We start from the raw sequence: 15,968 nt of genomic DNA, 5'->3' as shown, positions 1-15,968 counted from the left end.
ATTTGGGATGCCTATGTCAGATACAGATTAGGAATCATCACTACTGAGCACAATATCAACATTGCAATTTTCCTCACAACTCACCATATCATTACCTTGTGTCTTGCCACACGTTGGTGAAGTGGATGAAGATGATAACATATCACGTCCGGAAGTGGAAGAAACTTGGAGCTCTTCATGATGTGAAGGGGAAGAGAGCCCCTCGGAGATACCACCAGCCATATGATACATGGACCCACAAAATGCTCCTCTAATCTTGGTCCAAATATCGTGAGATGACTTGCACTTGATATCTCTCAAAAAAAGAATAAAATTCTGGGCTCATAGAGGATATAAACTCATTAGATACTTGAGCGTGAAGATGAAATTTTTTCTCATCATCTAAAGATAAATTTTGAGGATCCATCGAAGGAGAAAAACCTACATCTAAAAATCGCTCTATATTTGGACACAAGGTCCGAAGATTACAAAGCAAGCGATTTCTCTACAAAAGATAATTTGTGCCATTAAAGATAATTGTGTCATTGTGAACTATATTACTAGCCGACATCTTTACTCTCAAGGCGGTGATGCCTTAAACAAGGAGAGAACTTGCTCTGATACCAATTGAAAGGATGAAATGTTGCCTAGAGGGGGGGGGGTGAATAGGCGATTGAAAAACTCTTATGGATTTGGCTTGTAAGAATGCGGAATTAAACTAATATTTATTTTACAAGCACAAAACCTAAATATGCTAGGCTCAACTAAGTGCAACAACAACAACTAGAGCTAAGCAAGATAGTCACAAGATATATAAGAACAACAAGTGATAGTAGGATATATGAACTACAAGCTGGATGGCTATCACACAGGAAATTAAACTCGGGTATAGAAATAACCGAGGCACGCAGAGACAAAGATGTATTCCCGTGTTCCCTTCCTTGGGAGGAAGGTACGTCACATTGGAGAGGTGTGGGATCCCACGAAGGATTTCCCAAGTGCCACAAATTAAGGCTCACCTTCTTCTCCGAGCCAATTCCACAAAGGATAATGGCCCTTTTCTTATGGCTAGATTTTCCTCCACTCTGGAGATGGCAAGCTCCAAAACCACTTCACAAGCTCCCCGAAGGAGAATCCCGGGCCTCTTCACAATCTTTCACGAAGAGGTCACCGGGACACAGACCAAGGCACCTAGGAGGCCACCGTCCAAGAGTAACAAGCTCACGGTCTCTCGCTCGAACAAATCGTGGCGGAGAGCTCAACACTATGAAATGATGCAAAGCAAGAACATCAAAGGTGTTCAAATCCTTCACACTCAAATCCCACCAAAGCAACAAATGCTAGGAGGGAATTAGAGAGGAAGAACAATGGAGAAAATAAACAAATGCCTCCAAGATCTAGATCCCAAGAGCTTCCCTCACTTAGAGGAGGAATGGATTGGACTAGGTTGTAGATCTAGATCTCCTCTTTCGAATCCCCCAAGAATTTGCAAGAATCATACGAGAGAAGGGAGAGGAAGCAAGCTCAAGAGGTTCAATAATGGTGGTAAGAAACGTGATCAAGAACCCTAGAAAACTGTTGGGGAAGAAGCCTCTTTTGTAGCCAAAAGAAATATGACTGTTTGGGGAAAATCTGAGAGTTTTAGGGCATCCTGGCGGGAGGCCTGGCATGCCGACCGTGGCGCCGGGCAGCCTGGTGGGAGAGCCGGTCACACCGGGCGTGCCGCCAAGCCAGCCCGGCAGAAATCGGGCGAGACGTCGGACGGTACCGACGCACTTCTAGTTTTGCCCCGGTTGGCACAAGAACGAGGGCTGGTCTGTGCCGGGCCAGCTGGTGAGCTAGCCGGCGCCGCCGGGCGTGGTGCCGGGTGGGCCGGTGGGGCGGCCGGTCGACCAGGAGCATCACCAACAGGAAAACATGTTTACAAAACAGTGATATCTTTTGCGTCCGGACTCCGTTTTCGATGATGTTGGGCTTGTTGGAATCAGAACAACAAGCCCTACAACTTTATGCATAGAAATATCATTATCCATCCACGGAGTAAAAACCACAAGATGAATACTTTGACCTATCTATAAAAGAGATACCGGTAAAACCTCCAAACTCGAAAACGCAATAGAAGATGCATATGGATTCCGTTTTCGATGAACTTGGGCTTGTTGTAAAGCTAGAAACAAGCTCAAGAACCTCACACAGAGAAAAACCAATAAGAAACAAGAATAGGGATATGCAAAGCATGTAAAGTATTGATCTCCCTAGGATGATGTGGTCAAGTTACCCAATCGAAAGCACCTCTTGATAGTGTGGCTATCTATCCTATAACCCGGTCTCCCAACAACCACCTTGAGTTAAAAGGAAAAACTAGCAAGGCCATACCTTTTCCTTGCGCATCCTGCTTGATCTTGATGCTGATACTTTATGCTTCACTAAAGCCGGAAAGCCTCACTAGATCATTGTTGCTTCGTGAAGACACATAATTTGCTCCCCCATACACCACTATGGGATAGCTTAATTAAGACATCTTCACATGTCCATTATCACCAAATGGATGGCAAAACTACAAGCATATGATCCTTTTGAGATGCTCATCTTGAACTTGCCCAACTCAACCTTGATGATGATCACCACTTGATCTCATCCTCTCATGGGCTATATTAAATCTTAGTTTTGATGCACACCCATGGAAAGATACCTAACCCACATAGACAACACAAAGGCACACATATAATGGGATAGTTCATAAAACATAATTGACAAAGCTTACCATACCACATGACTTCACGTGGCACATTCTTTATGCTTCATGTGTTGACCAAACTTGAATATATTCCTCACTCTTCGTATTGGTCAACCTTGTATCTTCTCATGCTCTATCATACTATCTTGAGGTGTATAAAGAACTCTTTATTTGATTGCATGCTCTAAATCTTAGCCAACCATAGCTCAACTCATGAGACTATCATGACACCGAATTACACCCATATCCTGTACTCAAGATCATAATCATTCATTGCTTAACACATAAGCTAGAGTATGACTAATGTTAAGTTCCACATAAGAACTCCATCTTCATTTCTTATTCTTGATCATATCACATATATGTTTTCAAATCGATGATCTCGATTGCCAATACTTAAGGTATATCTTTATCTTCATGGCATCCATACTTGAGTCCACCACATGGACTACAAGTAGTACCTATGAAATATTCCTTCATATAAATTCAATGAAAACATCATTCCATAGGGGTTGTCATTAATTACCAAAACCATACATAGGAACAATGTACACTTACAATAACCACCTATGATCACGAAAGTTGTGCAGAATAACGAGATGAAGCCACCACACTAACAAATTATGCATAGATTGAATGTGTGCAACATGTTTCACAAAATTAATTTTGATGAACTTAGAGTGAAAACTTATATTCTATAAATGCCGTTGAATGAAGTTGGAATCATTCACAAAAATGAAAAAAACTATCCAATGTAGATCCTTTTACAAAAAGAACGGATGGGTTTACACAAAAGTAAACATAGTAAAAAACAAAAGACTACCACAAATACTAATAAAAGAATACTTCATCTACTTCATAAAATAACTAATAACCAATTCGGTTCTGAAACTAAAAATATGAAAGTCATGCGAAACGAGGTGAATATAATGCTTAATTTAATTTTGAAAAGATCAAGCGTGAACAAATTTGGTGAAACTGATCTGACGAAAATACAAAATTGGAGAGCACCTTTAACGAACTAGGATTATAATTATCGTAGAGATCGATAAGTCGGGAGGAATGTGAGAGCTAGATCTTTCGATAAAGAAAATATATTAATTTTAATAGGTTCCTTGTATGGCTACTAAGTATTAGTTTAGAGTTCAGTAAACTGTCGTCGCTACCTTCTGCCTCCTCTCTGGCAATGCCCTCGTCGCCACCGCCGGCCTAACCGACGATCTCCACGCCTGCGGCCGGCGCGCTGCCGCGACACCTCGCCGTCCCGCCTTGTCGAAGCTCCTCCTCCATCGGTCCACCGCCGCACCGACCATCCCTCTAAGACCACTCCCTTCTTCTCCGACGTCGGTGTCCTACACCCGCACCCGTAACCCTAAGTTTTATCCTCGCTGTCGTCGCGCCGTCACTGGCTCCGGCTTGGCGAACGTTCCCCCGCCCCTCCCTCCTCCCGCTCGATGTACTCAAGGTAGACGACAACACACGAATCTTGGCGCGATTCAACGGCTGAAGATTCTACTACGCTCTAACCTAAATCTTAGTTTACCGAGAAATAGCGAAACCGATTTTAATAATATAAATTATATCCATCATCTGCAACAACGTGTGAGAGCTAGATAACAAGAATTCTCCAATAAAATTTCGGGAACATATTCGTGGATATGATAACAGAAAAAATCTCCAATAGAATCTTGGAAGAAAATCTCCAATTATCCATCCATGTACGGACGAGCGTGAGCGTGTGAAGAATACACATGTATCTCCTGTGGTTGTACGTGGGCGCGTGCATCACGTATACATGTGTACAAGAACAGGGCCTATCATGCACATCCCCCGTCTTGTCCTCCAAGATTGTTGCGGAGTGGGCCCCACACGGGCAACGGTCTGGACATTTTCGTCCCATCTGTCGCCACGGAAGGACCGCCACGTTGGGGTGTGTAAAGCATTTGGGCCCCACGTGTCGGGAGCTCAGCACGATTTCTCTATAAAGACGCGACTTGGAGAGCTTGAGCCAGTCACCGGCCGGAGCAGCAAATCCTTCCTCTTTTCGTCTCGTCTGAAGCTGCTAGTCTCATACACACTCGTACATCGTGCGGCACGGTCGAGCTATCTGAACGGTAATGCAGCTGAACAGAGGTGCCGTGGGTGGAGGGCACGCCTGCGGGACGCCGGACGCGACACAGCTGCGGTGCAGGGAGAGGGAGCTGGTGGCTCAGCTGCACGAGCTTCTGTTCCCTTCCACGCCCCCGCCTCCAGCCGGCGGCAGCGCGTCGTGGCCGTCGTCGTCGGCCTCGGCCGACCTGCCCGTCGAGCACTGCGGCTCGCCGGTGAAGGCGCCGGCGCTCTGCGGCAAACGGCGGGGCAGGGGTAGCAAGAGAGTCCGGGAGGGACAGCCGCAGGAGGAGCAAAAGCAGCCTGGTGGTTCTTCCACTGCGACCAAGGCTGCTCGCGGCAGGAGGAAGAAGGAAGGGACGACCACCACCACGATCGTCACGGCGGTGCCGGATTTCGACGGCTACCAGTGGAAGAAGTACGGCCAGAAGCAAATCGAAGCCGCCCAGTACCCGAGGTAAAGATTTGCCACCATTGCTGTTTCATTATTCAGCTGTTCCAGTTTCTTGCCCCCGCCTTTTCTTCCTCTCCGGCAGAGGTCGGAGCCAAGACCAGAGGGGTTGACTTGAGTCGACTCACAAATAGCTACGGTGTCTCTCAATCATCACACAAAAATGGCAAAACCGTAAAATAACACTGTTTTACCCACAAAATCTTGGAGGGCATTTCAGTAGGCCGGGCACCAAGCATATCCAACCGAGCTAAAGCCAAAAAGATGACATTTCGTAATCGTACCGGACAGCTTGCAGTATATCGCATCCATCACTCCACAGTGATTCCCACTTAACTGTGATATCGATCCCAATTCAAGCATGTAGTCGTGATACACGACGACACATGATCCATCTCGATCACATCGGTCGCATCACCATTCATCCAGCATGTTTACGTTGTACGGACTACGTAGTGATTAACTATTCCCATGCTTGGTTCAGTAAATCATTTAGTATTACAAAATGAACGATGACTAAAGCTAAATCGCATGATTTCATCCATGGCAGGAGTTACTTCCGGTGCACCAACAGCGCGGACCAGGCCTGTCCGGCCAAACGGACGGTGCAGCGCAAGGACGACGGTGACGGCGACGCCGGACCGCCCAAGTACACGGTTGTGTACATCGCCGAGCACAGCTGCAAGCTAACCGAGGCGGCGGCGGCGCCGGTTATCCTCGAGACTACCGTCCGCACCAAGACCCCTGCAGATCCAGACACCGCCGCCGTATTTTCTAGCAGCTCCAGCGCTTTCAGCAATGACACTCAATCGCCGGCGAGCTCGGATGGCACGTGGAGCGATGGCACCGTCTCTGAGGCGAACCCGGTGCTGAGGGAGCGCGGCCACTGTTCGAGCTTGTTTGATGTCGACGGTGACTGCTGGGAGTGGGACCCCTCGCCGACGGCACCGGCTGCCGTGTTGCTCCAGGACATGGATTTCGCCGGGCCGATCATGTCGCCGGTACACGTCGCGGCAACGGATGGAAGCTGGATCAACGAATTGTTCCTTAACGAGTCGCCATTTGTTCTCAACAGCTGCCAGTTGTTTGGTTACTAGATCATCTTTGTAGATGTCCAATAACCGGTGGAGAACTAGTTTGGAATATATAGTACGGACTCCCACGGCCCAATTTACTTGATGTGACCCATGATAGTTTTGTGAAAACCTCCTCACAGATTTAGTTCTTATCAATTCAAAACATCGGCCACCATTACGTCACACAAGCTCCTCCAAAATACTTCAACAACCAACTCCCACCAATAGATCAAGGCTTCCCCGTACTTCCTCCTAGCCCTAGAACAAATCTATATGTTCATTTTGTAGTTTTTGTGGTTGTTTTTGGCCACAAAAATTGGGTCTTGGAGCTGGTTTTGGTTGAAAGCGAAGAAAGAAGGAAGACAAAGGAAGGAAGAAATGGAGTAAGCGGCCAAGTCAACACTGGCACCTACCGCACGAGGCTAAAGCGGTAGGGCTTACCACGCCATGCTTGCAAGAAACATTGATACCACATCTAGGTGGAGCGGTTGTTGGCTGCATGCCTAGCAGGCCCACGCCTGCTACCGCGCGAGGCTGCTGCGGTTATAGCCTTAGCCCTTAGGGCATCTCCAGCTCCAGCGGCGCCGACGCATTTCGAACGTCGAAACGGACGCGTCGTGTTCGTTTGCGTCGGTCGAAATGGTCGAAATCGTCTGGGCGTCCGTTTGCGTCGGGGGTGGCTCCAGCGGCGCGACGCAAAAAAAAAATTTTCATTCATGCAACCATATTTACGTTAAAAAAAACATAAAAAGCCATAAAGGCGTGCTAAAAGTTGTTGTTGCCTACTGGTCGTCGTCGCTGACGAGGTTAATGAACTTCGGCGTCGGCCATGGAAGCTCGTACGCCGGCGGTGGAGGAGGTACCGCCGCATGGGCGGAGAGGTCGTGGCCGGGGATCCCACGCCGGAGCAGACGGGCGGAGCGCGGTCGTTGGAACGCGTCGGCGTAGCCGGAGGAGTCGCCGGCCTCCTCGCGCGAGCGCTGACTCCCGCAGCTGGATTGCGAGCCCCTCCCACAAAGCGAGCTCGTTGAGCTCGTCCTGCGCGCTGTTGGCCAATGCCATGGCAATGGCCTCATCCTCGGAAAGGTCCGGCGGCTGGGTGTCCGGATCCCACGCCGGCCTGCCGTCGTCGTGGTCGTAGTCGACCATGTCGACGTCCTCGTCCGCATCCTCCTCGTCGTCCGCGTCTTCCTGGTCGTTCTCTTCTTCTTCTGCGGCGATCTCTCGGTCGAAGAAGTCCACGTCGCCGAGGTAGCCAGCGCGGCGGCGCGCGTCGAACTCCCACGTCCCGAATGAAATCCAGTTGTAGGAGTTCAGCGCGTACGCCTCATCCTCCCGCAGATCCGGCGGTAAGATCGCTCGGCGGCGGCGCACCTCGTCCCGCCGCTCTCGGCCCTCGCGCGGCACGGGGGGACCGGCAGCGCGCCGCGAGTTCGGGTACCAGCCCCTCCCGGCAAGTTCGCGTCCGGCCATGGCACAGGCCGGTTTTCCTCCCATAGCTGCCGCGCGAGCTCAACGCGGACGTACCGGCCGACCCTTGCCTTCTTGCTGGAACGCGAGCCGCTTGCCTCCTGGTCGTTCTTCGTCTTGCGGAACGGCCATCATTTCTTTCCCATGGTGTCGGTGGGGTGGATACTGTGGGATTTGGCAATGGTTTGGTCGTCGAAACGGACGCCGGCAACGTCCATTTAAAAGGCTCCGACGTCATATCGCCTTCAATGGCCTGCCAGTGCAACGTCTACTAGCTGTGCACGCTCGCGGAAGCCGAGGCACGCCATTAACGCGGCCCTGCGAAGGCTGCAGCGTGCCGCCCGGAAGTAATGCCCGAAGACAAAGCAGTTGTGCTGCTGCCAGGCGGGCCCGTGCGAGGACCGAGCGGACACTTTGCGCGTCCGCGCAGCGTCCACCGAGATGCAAACCTGGCGCATATTTGGGCCAGGTTTGCGTCTCTGCGGACGGCCCGGTCACTTTGCGTCGCGCCGCTGGAGGTGGTGCACGATGTATTTTCGGTCACGGCGGACACAAACGGTCGCTCAACGTCCGTTTGCGTCGCGCCGCTGGAGATGCCCTTACCGCTCTAGGCAGGGCCGGGCGGGCAAATTCCGGGTCCTGTGCGAAATCCTAAAAGGGGACCCTATCTCACTGGGCAAATATAACTAATTAACAATTATAACATATATGTGTCTTAGATGGGCGTTCAAAATGAAGAACTACTATCGACACTTGAAGATTCTAAACCATGGTAAGATCGTCTTAAAAATTGTTTTAAGAGAAAACATATAGTTTTAAACCCCAACCGCACCGATGGTCCTACCATAAAATGCCTAAATCTAATGGTTTTGATGCATTTAAACTATAATAGGAAAATAATTTCCCATAATCTCATTAGCTGATAGCATGTAAAGCTATTTCAACAAGTATTTATATAGAAGCCCGTTATAAGATCTAACCTCGTGAGAGGAATACAATATCCCTATATAAAATTTACCTCAATCTCTATAAATCAAGATCAATGTAAATAATTGTTTGATTTGAAAATGGGAATTCAAACTTTCTAATATATTTAGATAGAAATTTATCTATTATCTATCTATTATATACTAAAAGCAAAATAAGGGTATAAAATAGAGATACTGCGTTAATCCACATCATCAGAATTATTCAAACTGTTAGGTCTGTGATTTAATGGTCATGATTAAAAGATTTACGTAACAATACGACCATATTTTTTTTGGACATACACGGTATGTAATTTTAAACACGTACGCGTGCAACCGTTTGTGAGAATAAAATTAAAACGAGGCCGGAAAGATTACGTACCTGTTTAGTTGTGTTAGTCTTTTTCCATGTAGGAGGAATCCACCGGTTGCACTATTCCATGTTTTAAAATCTATACCTAAAGGAGTCTCCAACTCCAATCCGTCCAGGCGCTAGATGAATTTGAAATTGTTTTCTTCTTCAAGCCGTAGTGTGTTAATTAGCTGATCTACACGTTCACACATGAATATTAATTGCTTATACAGAGATGAAAGGTTTGATGTCAATTAGCACACTGTCCTGTCAAAAAAATTAGCACACTCTGAACACGCGTTAATTAACTGAATTTGACATGTCACGAGGTAAAAAAAGTTTTTTTAGCATACCTATGCACACAACTATGCTAATTAAAAAAACTTTAAAATAATACTCTCTCCGTGCCGAAATGATGTCACAAATTTTTCTAAATTAGTATATATCTAGACACAAAATTGTCTAAATTAGTATATATCTAGACATTAATTAGTATACAAATGCGTATGAATTTAGATAAATCTAGGACATCCTTTTCGAGACAAAGTAAGTACAAATTTTAATCAAAAAAAGTCAATGAACTATTCTCATATATAAATGAGAGTTATAACATAAGAAGACATAATGATGTGACTGGGGAGTAATTTTCGGTATATATCTCCAATGCATTAAAGTTGAATATGAAATGCATTTTTTTGATCTACTGTGTGGTGAAGTATTAGGTAAACCCAAATTACCCACCACAAGACACATGTAGCATCCACTTTTCAGGCACCACATTAGTCCACATCATCCAAATTTTGATGTATGATTTGTTGCTATGATTTAATCAAATAAGTAAAGTCGTAAAGTATATGGAGTTGTGTGTCAAGGTAATATACCGTGTAGTTTCAAAGTACATAAATAAGAAAGATGAACTGTACCTAAAGGCAGGGATTTATACAACTAATAGTATCGGCCAACTCCATCTAAGTAGCAAGCATAACCATGTGTGACCTCGATGACATGTCTCGGCAAAACTAAATCTGAACCAGCGCTAACATGTGTTCATTCTTGACATGTTAATCAACAAGGTTTATGTGTGTGGAGACATAATACTAAAGAGTAACGGTACCAAGACTTCACTAGCAACCGACAATGTTGCACTACAAATATTGAATTTGGTACATGACAACTAAAATTGATGTGTCGAATAGTAGATTATAGAAAAATTAATGTGTCAACAATTAGAATATACATGCAAGGACAACTATCATATTACAAAGATGTACCGCGGCCTATTTTTTCCATAATTATACCTAAACCAAGCACAACAAATAGAACTGCATCGACACACTTAAATGCATCACAATGAATATATCTTTATTTTTAGTGGAAAAATATTGTTTAATGAAACAAATGTCATTAAAAATATTTACCGAGCAAGTCATATTTACTTATCATAATATTTATGGTGAATATATAACTAATTAGTTCTTTTTAGAGCTAAGTGGTTGTCATATGAGTATCTATGAAACCTAATCTCTTAGTTCTCGAACAATCCATTAAAATACATAGAATGCCCTCGCATTTCCGATGGCCATCGTGTTAGTTTGTTTTAAAAGTAGTAATGACGTGATTAATGCATGCAACTTCTCCGAGTTTTATTAATACTAATAAAATAAATAATCAAGCATGATATATCATAGGTATAACATGCAATAGAAAAAAGTCGGAGAAAAGAAAGGAACAGAAAATTAAGCCTGTCGACCGAAAGAATTAAACCTGCAACCTCCTACTAGGTTACATACAAGCACGCCTGACCGTACAACCAATTGAGCTAGGATGGTTTCAGTGTTAGCTTCTAACGTACGGCGTAATATATACGCTACATGAAATGCCAACTTAGAAATTTTGGGCCCGACAAATTCTAGGTCCTGTGCTACCACACGATCCGCACTCCCATCGGCCCGGGCCTCTCTAGGCTATAACGCATCTTCAGCCGCGTCCCCCAAAGAGTTCCCAAACGGTGTCAGATTTATCGTTTAGGGGACGTGTTTCCTTCGTGCTGCGTTTGGGGGACGTCGCTCCCCATCCGCGTGTCCAAAACAAAATTTCAGATATTTAAAATTTAAAGCGAATTCATTCAAACTTGCTACATATTACATAGATTCAAATGAAATTTGATGAAATTTAAACTAAACCCTAACTTACTAGTACTTGCGGCATTGTAGTACTGGTGGAAGTTGTACATGTCGTCGACGACGACGTCCTGCTTACCGGGCTCGTCCTTCACCGCCCCGCTTGGTCCAGCCTTGCCATCGTCGGTGAGGTCCACGAGTGGCTTCCCGGTGTTACGGATGGACATGGCGATCGCCTGGTCGAGGTCGCCTCTCCAGGCATCCTTGTCGTTCAGCGACAATGCCGCGAACGCCGCGTGCAGCCCTAGGGAGTCCTCGGGGTCATCGCTGCTCGCGATGAGACGCTGCTGCTGCTCGTACTCCGCCAGCAGTGTCGCCTTCCCGGCTGCCTCCTCTTCCTGCTCCTCCTTCACCTCCGGCTTCAGGATGAGGAGGGCGTCGGCGGCGCGCCTTTGCTGCTGTCGGCTGCCGCTGCCGCCGCGCCTTGGATTGACGGGCGGCGTCGCGAACTCCGGCTCCTCCTTCACCTCGCGTTTGGGCACGGTTTAGGGTGTGGCGCAGTACGATGAGGAAGGCGCCGATCGCGTCGGCCCTGACGAGGAAGAGTTGGAGGAGGACGAGTACGTCCTCCTCGGCTGCCGGCGCGCTGCCGGCGTAGGAGATGGTGGTAACGACGAGGGCATCTCCAACCTTGGCGCACCGTTCTGGATGCCGTCGACGACGTGCTCCAGGGTGCGCCCCGGAACGCCCCTGTCGAGGGTACTCCTCGACAATGCCCTCCGATTGGGGCTTAGGGTTGATGGAATCATGCAAGCTGATACGAGACATCGGTTCACAGACAAGCGGGGAGAGCGATTTACCCAGGTTCGGGGCCCTCGATGAGGTAAAACCCTTACGTCCTACCTGTCTGATCTTGATTATGAGAATAATGGGTTACAATGGGGTGCCGAAAGGTTCGGCTGAGATCTCGTCGAGAGGCTAAGTGCTGCGATGACCTAGCTCTAGACTTCTGGTGGCTATGATTGCTAAGATTGATTGTAACCCTCCGCAGCCTCTCTCCTGGCCTTTATATAGGAGGCCAGGTCTCAAAAGGTCTAACCGAGTACGACTAGGTTTACAGTAGTTCTAACTCTAAGCTTTCCTTGTTCGGCTCCTTCCTTGTCTTGCCCGCCAAGGAATCCTTCTACTGCGCCATCCAAATGGCCCATCTTGCCATCGAATACCTTCATGGGCTTCTAGTTAGATCGTATAGGGTAGGGCAATGTCGGTTACCCGAAGGGTAATGCCCACGTCAGTAGCCCCCGAGTGTCTAGCTGAAGATAGTTTGGGTAGAGACTAAAGCGTGCCTCCACCTACTGTCCTTCTCCTCAATTGCTCTTGTCCATCTTGTATCGATGTCATCTTCTTCTATCGGGTGCGCGTCCAGCGCTCCCGATGGGAGTAGCCCCCGAGTCTAGGTACGGATGCTTGCGATCCATGCGTAGACTCAAGTTGTACTACACGAATGTTTTGCTCCGCGGAAGTTTTTCTGTAGATCTTCATGGGTCATCCGATATATTTGCACTAAGGCATGTCTTCTTTGATTAGTTTTCTGCGCGTAAGGGATAATGAGTAACGTGCCCAACTTTTGCTGGTTAACTGCCGATGGCAAAACAACGTTACCGTACACAGAATCAAGTCCCCGGGCATGATCATGGAGTGCAAAAAAGTTCTATCGGGTGCGCGACCAGCGCTCCCGATGGGAGTAGCCCCCGAGTCTGGACGCGGGCGCTTGCAACCGGGTGCAGACTCGAGCTGAACATTCCATCCTTTTCTTCAAATGCTTCTTCTCATGAATATCTTCGAGTCCTCATTTTCTCGGGTGCGCGACCAGCGCTCCCGATGGGAGTAGCCCCCGAGTCTGGACACGGGCGCTTGTGACCGAGTGCAGACTTCAAGCGTAACCATCCGATGATTCTTCATTTTCTTTCGACTGTTCATGACAGTGCTCATGACGTCACTGACTACGTATCGCTGATGTCGTTTGACTGACAAGACTTGACCTGACAAGCCCACCCTAGTTCTGCGCGGGCAGTTTTAGGAAGTGACTAGTGCATGCGCACCGCTCGAGGCGTCTCCTCGATTTTCGCGTGTCGTGGGAATAATGGGCCGCCGGTTCCGTTTCCCTCTTAGATGCCACGTGTACAGCCAGATCTGACCTACTTCCCGCGATGCTTGCGAAGTTATGGCCACGATCTCTCGTCAATTTTTACGGCATAAATAGATAGCCTCCTTCTTCTTACTTTTTACGCCTCCTACTGCTCATCTTCTCAACCAGTCTTTCCTGTCACCTCTGTTCTTCCCTCAAGAGCTTCACGCGCCATGGGCAAGAAGAAGGGCACCAGCGCCTCCGACGTACCCAAAGTCAGCCGCGACTAGAGCGCCTCCGCCATTTCCAACCGTGACGTAAACAGGTTGCGGACCCTGGGTTTCATCTCCTCATCTGAGGGTTACATCCGTCTGCCAGGTGCTGTCTCTCGTCCGAGCCCTCCAAAGGGCTTCACCGTTATGTTCGTTGCTTTCTTATTCCGTGGTCTCTCTCTTCCCGCCCACGAGTTTCTTCGTTCCCTTCTTTTCTTCTACGGGATTCAGCTCTGGCAGCTGACCCCAAACTCCATTCTCCACCTCTATATCTTTATCACTGTCTGTGAAGCCTTCCTTGGCATTGACCCCCACTGGGGTCTTTGGAGGAAGATCTTCTATGTGAAGCGTCACAACGACAACAATGGCTCCCCCGTCGTCGGTGGCATTGGCTTTGTTGTCAGGAAGGAGGTCGATTACTTCGACTACCCAATGAAGGAATCCGTCCAGGGCTGGCGCAACAAATGGTTTTATCTGCGAGACCCTTTGGTGCCTGGGGGGCGCTCGAATCTCCCTCCCTTTGAAGATGTCTTGATAGCTCAGCCGAAGAAGTCCTGGCGAAACGCCCTTTCTCCCGAAGAGAGGGTGATAGCTGACAGGCTATTCGACCAGGTCGTCGTTCTGAAGAATACGGGAGGCTTGACGATGTGCGTCACTGAAGTAGTCTCAGTGTTCCTACAACGTCGAGTACAGCCGCTGATGTCTCGACCCCATCAATTGTGGCTTTATACTGGCAAGGACGACAAATCTAGAGTCAATTCTACCGACCCGTCGGCTGATGAACTCCGAGATGAAGTCCGTCGCTTAACATGCCTCAGTATGAAGGACAATATTGTCCTGACATCGGCTCGTCCCCCTTATGATCTGGACCACCTCCCGACTGAGGTAGTTTTCGCCGTTTCTTGATTGTTGTTGTTGTTTCTTTCTTCATTGTGCTTTACAAACTTTCTTCTCTTGATAGGCCTCCGTCGTTGCTCAATGCTATCCTCCTACGCCCGAAAGCGGTGTGGAACCAGAGGATGACGATGATGACTCCGAGGAGACCGAAGACGTCCAACGCGCCCTTGAGGACATCGATGTCCAAGAGGATGAAGCTGCCGAGGATGATGCCTTCATCAGGAGCAGGCGACGCATGCAGATAAACGAGGATTTTATTACAACGGCTGAATCAAGTCCTAGCGGACAAGATAATGTTGCCATTGGAACTGCTCCGCCTTCCCCTGCCAAGAAAAGTTCGACAGGCTTTTTCGCTGCCGAAGATGACCTGGACCTGTGAGCATCTATACTCCTTTGAGACTTATCCTCTGTTGTTTTGTGTGCTAATTGTCTATTCTTCTTAAGTAGCTCTGATGATGACGAAGTTCCTCTCGCAAAGAGGGCCAAATTATCTTTTGAGAGAAGGGCATCAGCTAAGGAGCCAAATCCTTCTCCCGCCAAGTCGACGCCGCCCTCGTGAACGACTGGCAGAAGATTCCAATGTCGAAGGTTATTCCTCCTGGCGATGCCCCCACCTCGTCGGCTGCTCGTGACCACGTAAGTGTTTTTATTTGTCTTGATTTCTTTCTTGCTTCGCCAAGCTTTTTCCTTTCAACTAAATCTTTCTGGTTTTCTTTGTTGCGGCCAATTTATGCCACAGTCGATGCTGTGGTAGATTTTGCCTAGCAGTTCACCCGACTAGAATCTGAAAATGCCCAGCTTCGGAAGACCGTCAAAACTTCGGCTGACCAGGTGCTGGAGGCCAACAGACTTGCCACCGACGCCAAGAACGAAAATGTCTTGCTGAAGGAGGATTTGAAGAAGCTGAAGCGACAAATGAAGGATGAGCAAGACGCCAGGTGCGAAGCTACAGCCGCAACCGACAAGAAGGAAGGCGTCCTCCGTGAATCCATCACGAATTTATTGGGTAAAGTTCTTGGCACATAGCTCCTCTTTTTGCATTTCCTTCCTTGTTGCTGATCTATCCTCTTTCAGAGGTTGCCGATATAACCATTACTCGGGAGCGCATGATGCGGGAGGACTCTACATCTGACGCCCTTTCTCTCGCTGCTGAGTCGAACGTCCAAGTTCTTGAACTTCTGCAGAAGATTAAAGGAGCATTGTCGAGGTTATACTCGATGATCTTCCCAAAGGTGAAGCAGGACAAGACTCTTGGCGAGATGGCTGATGCTTTCCTCGTCGACCCTTTTGAGCCTGTAGAGGTACTGAAACGCCGTTCCCGCTTGTTTGGGGCGGTTCTTACTTTCCAGCTGCTGATGGGCCATGGGATGGGGTCTGAATTAGAGAAGTTGTCTAAGGCATTGCATGTG

The 15,968-nt window shown here is 47.9% G+C and overlaps 1 protein-coding gene across 1 annotated transcript; it reads left to right on the top strand.

Annotated features, from left to right (window-relative positions):
- Window positions 1–4,833: 4,833 nt before the first annotated feature.
- LOC124657517 lies at window positions 4,834–6,383 on the top strand. Its single transcript, XM_047196057.1, has 2 exons — window positions 4,834–5,282; window positions 5,827–6,383. The coding sequence occupies exons 1-2, from the start codon at window positions 4,834–4,836 to the stop codon at window positions 6,371–6,373; spliced, it is 996 nt and encodes a 331-aa protein (XP_047052013.1). The 3' UTR covers window positions 6,374–6,383.
- Window positions 6,384–15,968: the final 9,585 nt, after the last annotated feature.

The sequence above is a fragment of the Lolium rigidum genome, chromosome 5 (assembly GCF_022539505.1).
Source record: "Lolium rigidum isolate FL_2022 chromosome 5, APGP_CSIRO_Lrig_0.1, whole genome shotgun sequence".
In the NCBI taxonomy this organism is placed as follows: domain Eukaryota; kingdom Viridiplantae; phylum Streptophyta; class Magnoliopsida; order Poales; family Poaceae; genus Lolium; species Lolium rigidum.
Note: the sequence above shows the minus strand (reverse complement) of the source record. Positions and strands in the feature narration are given on the sequence as shown.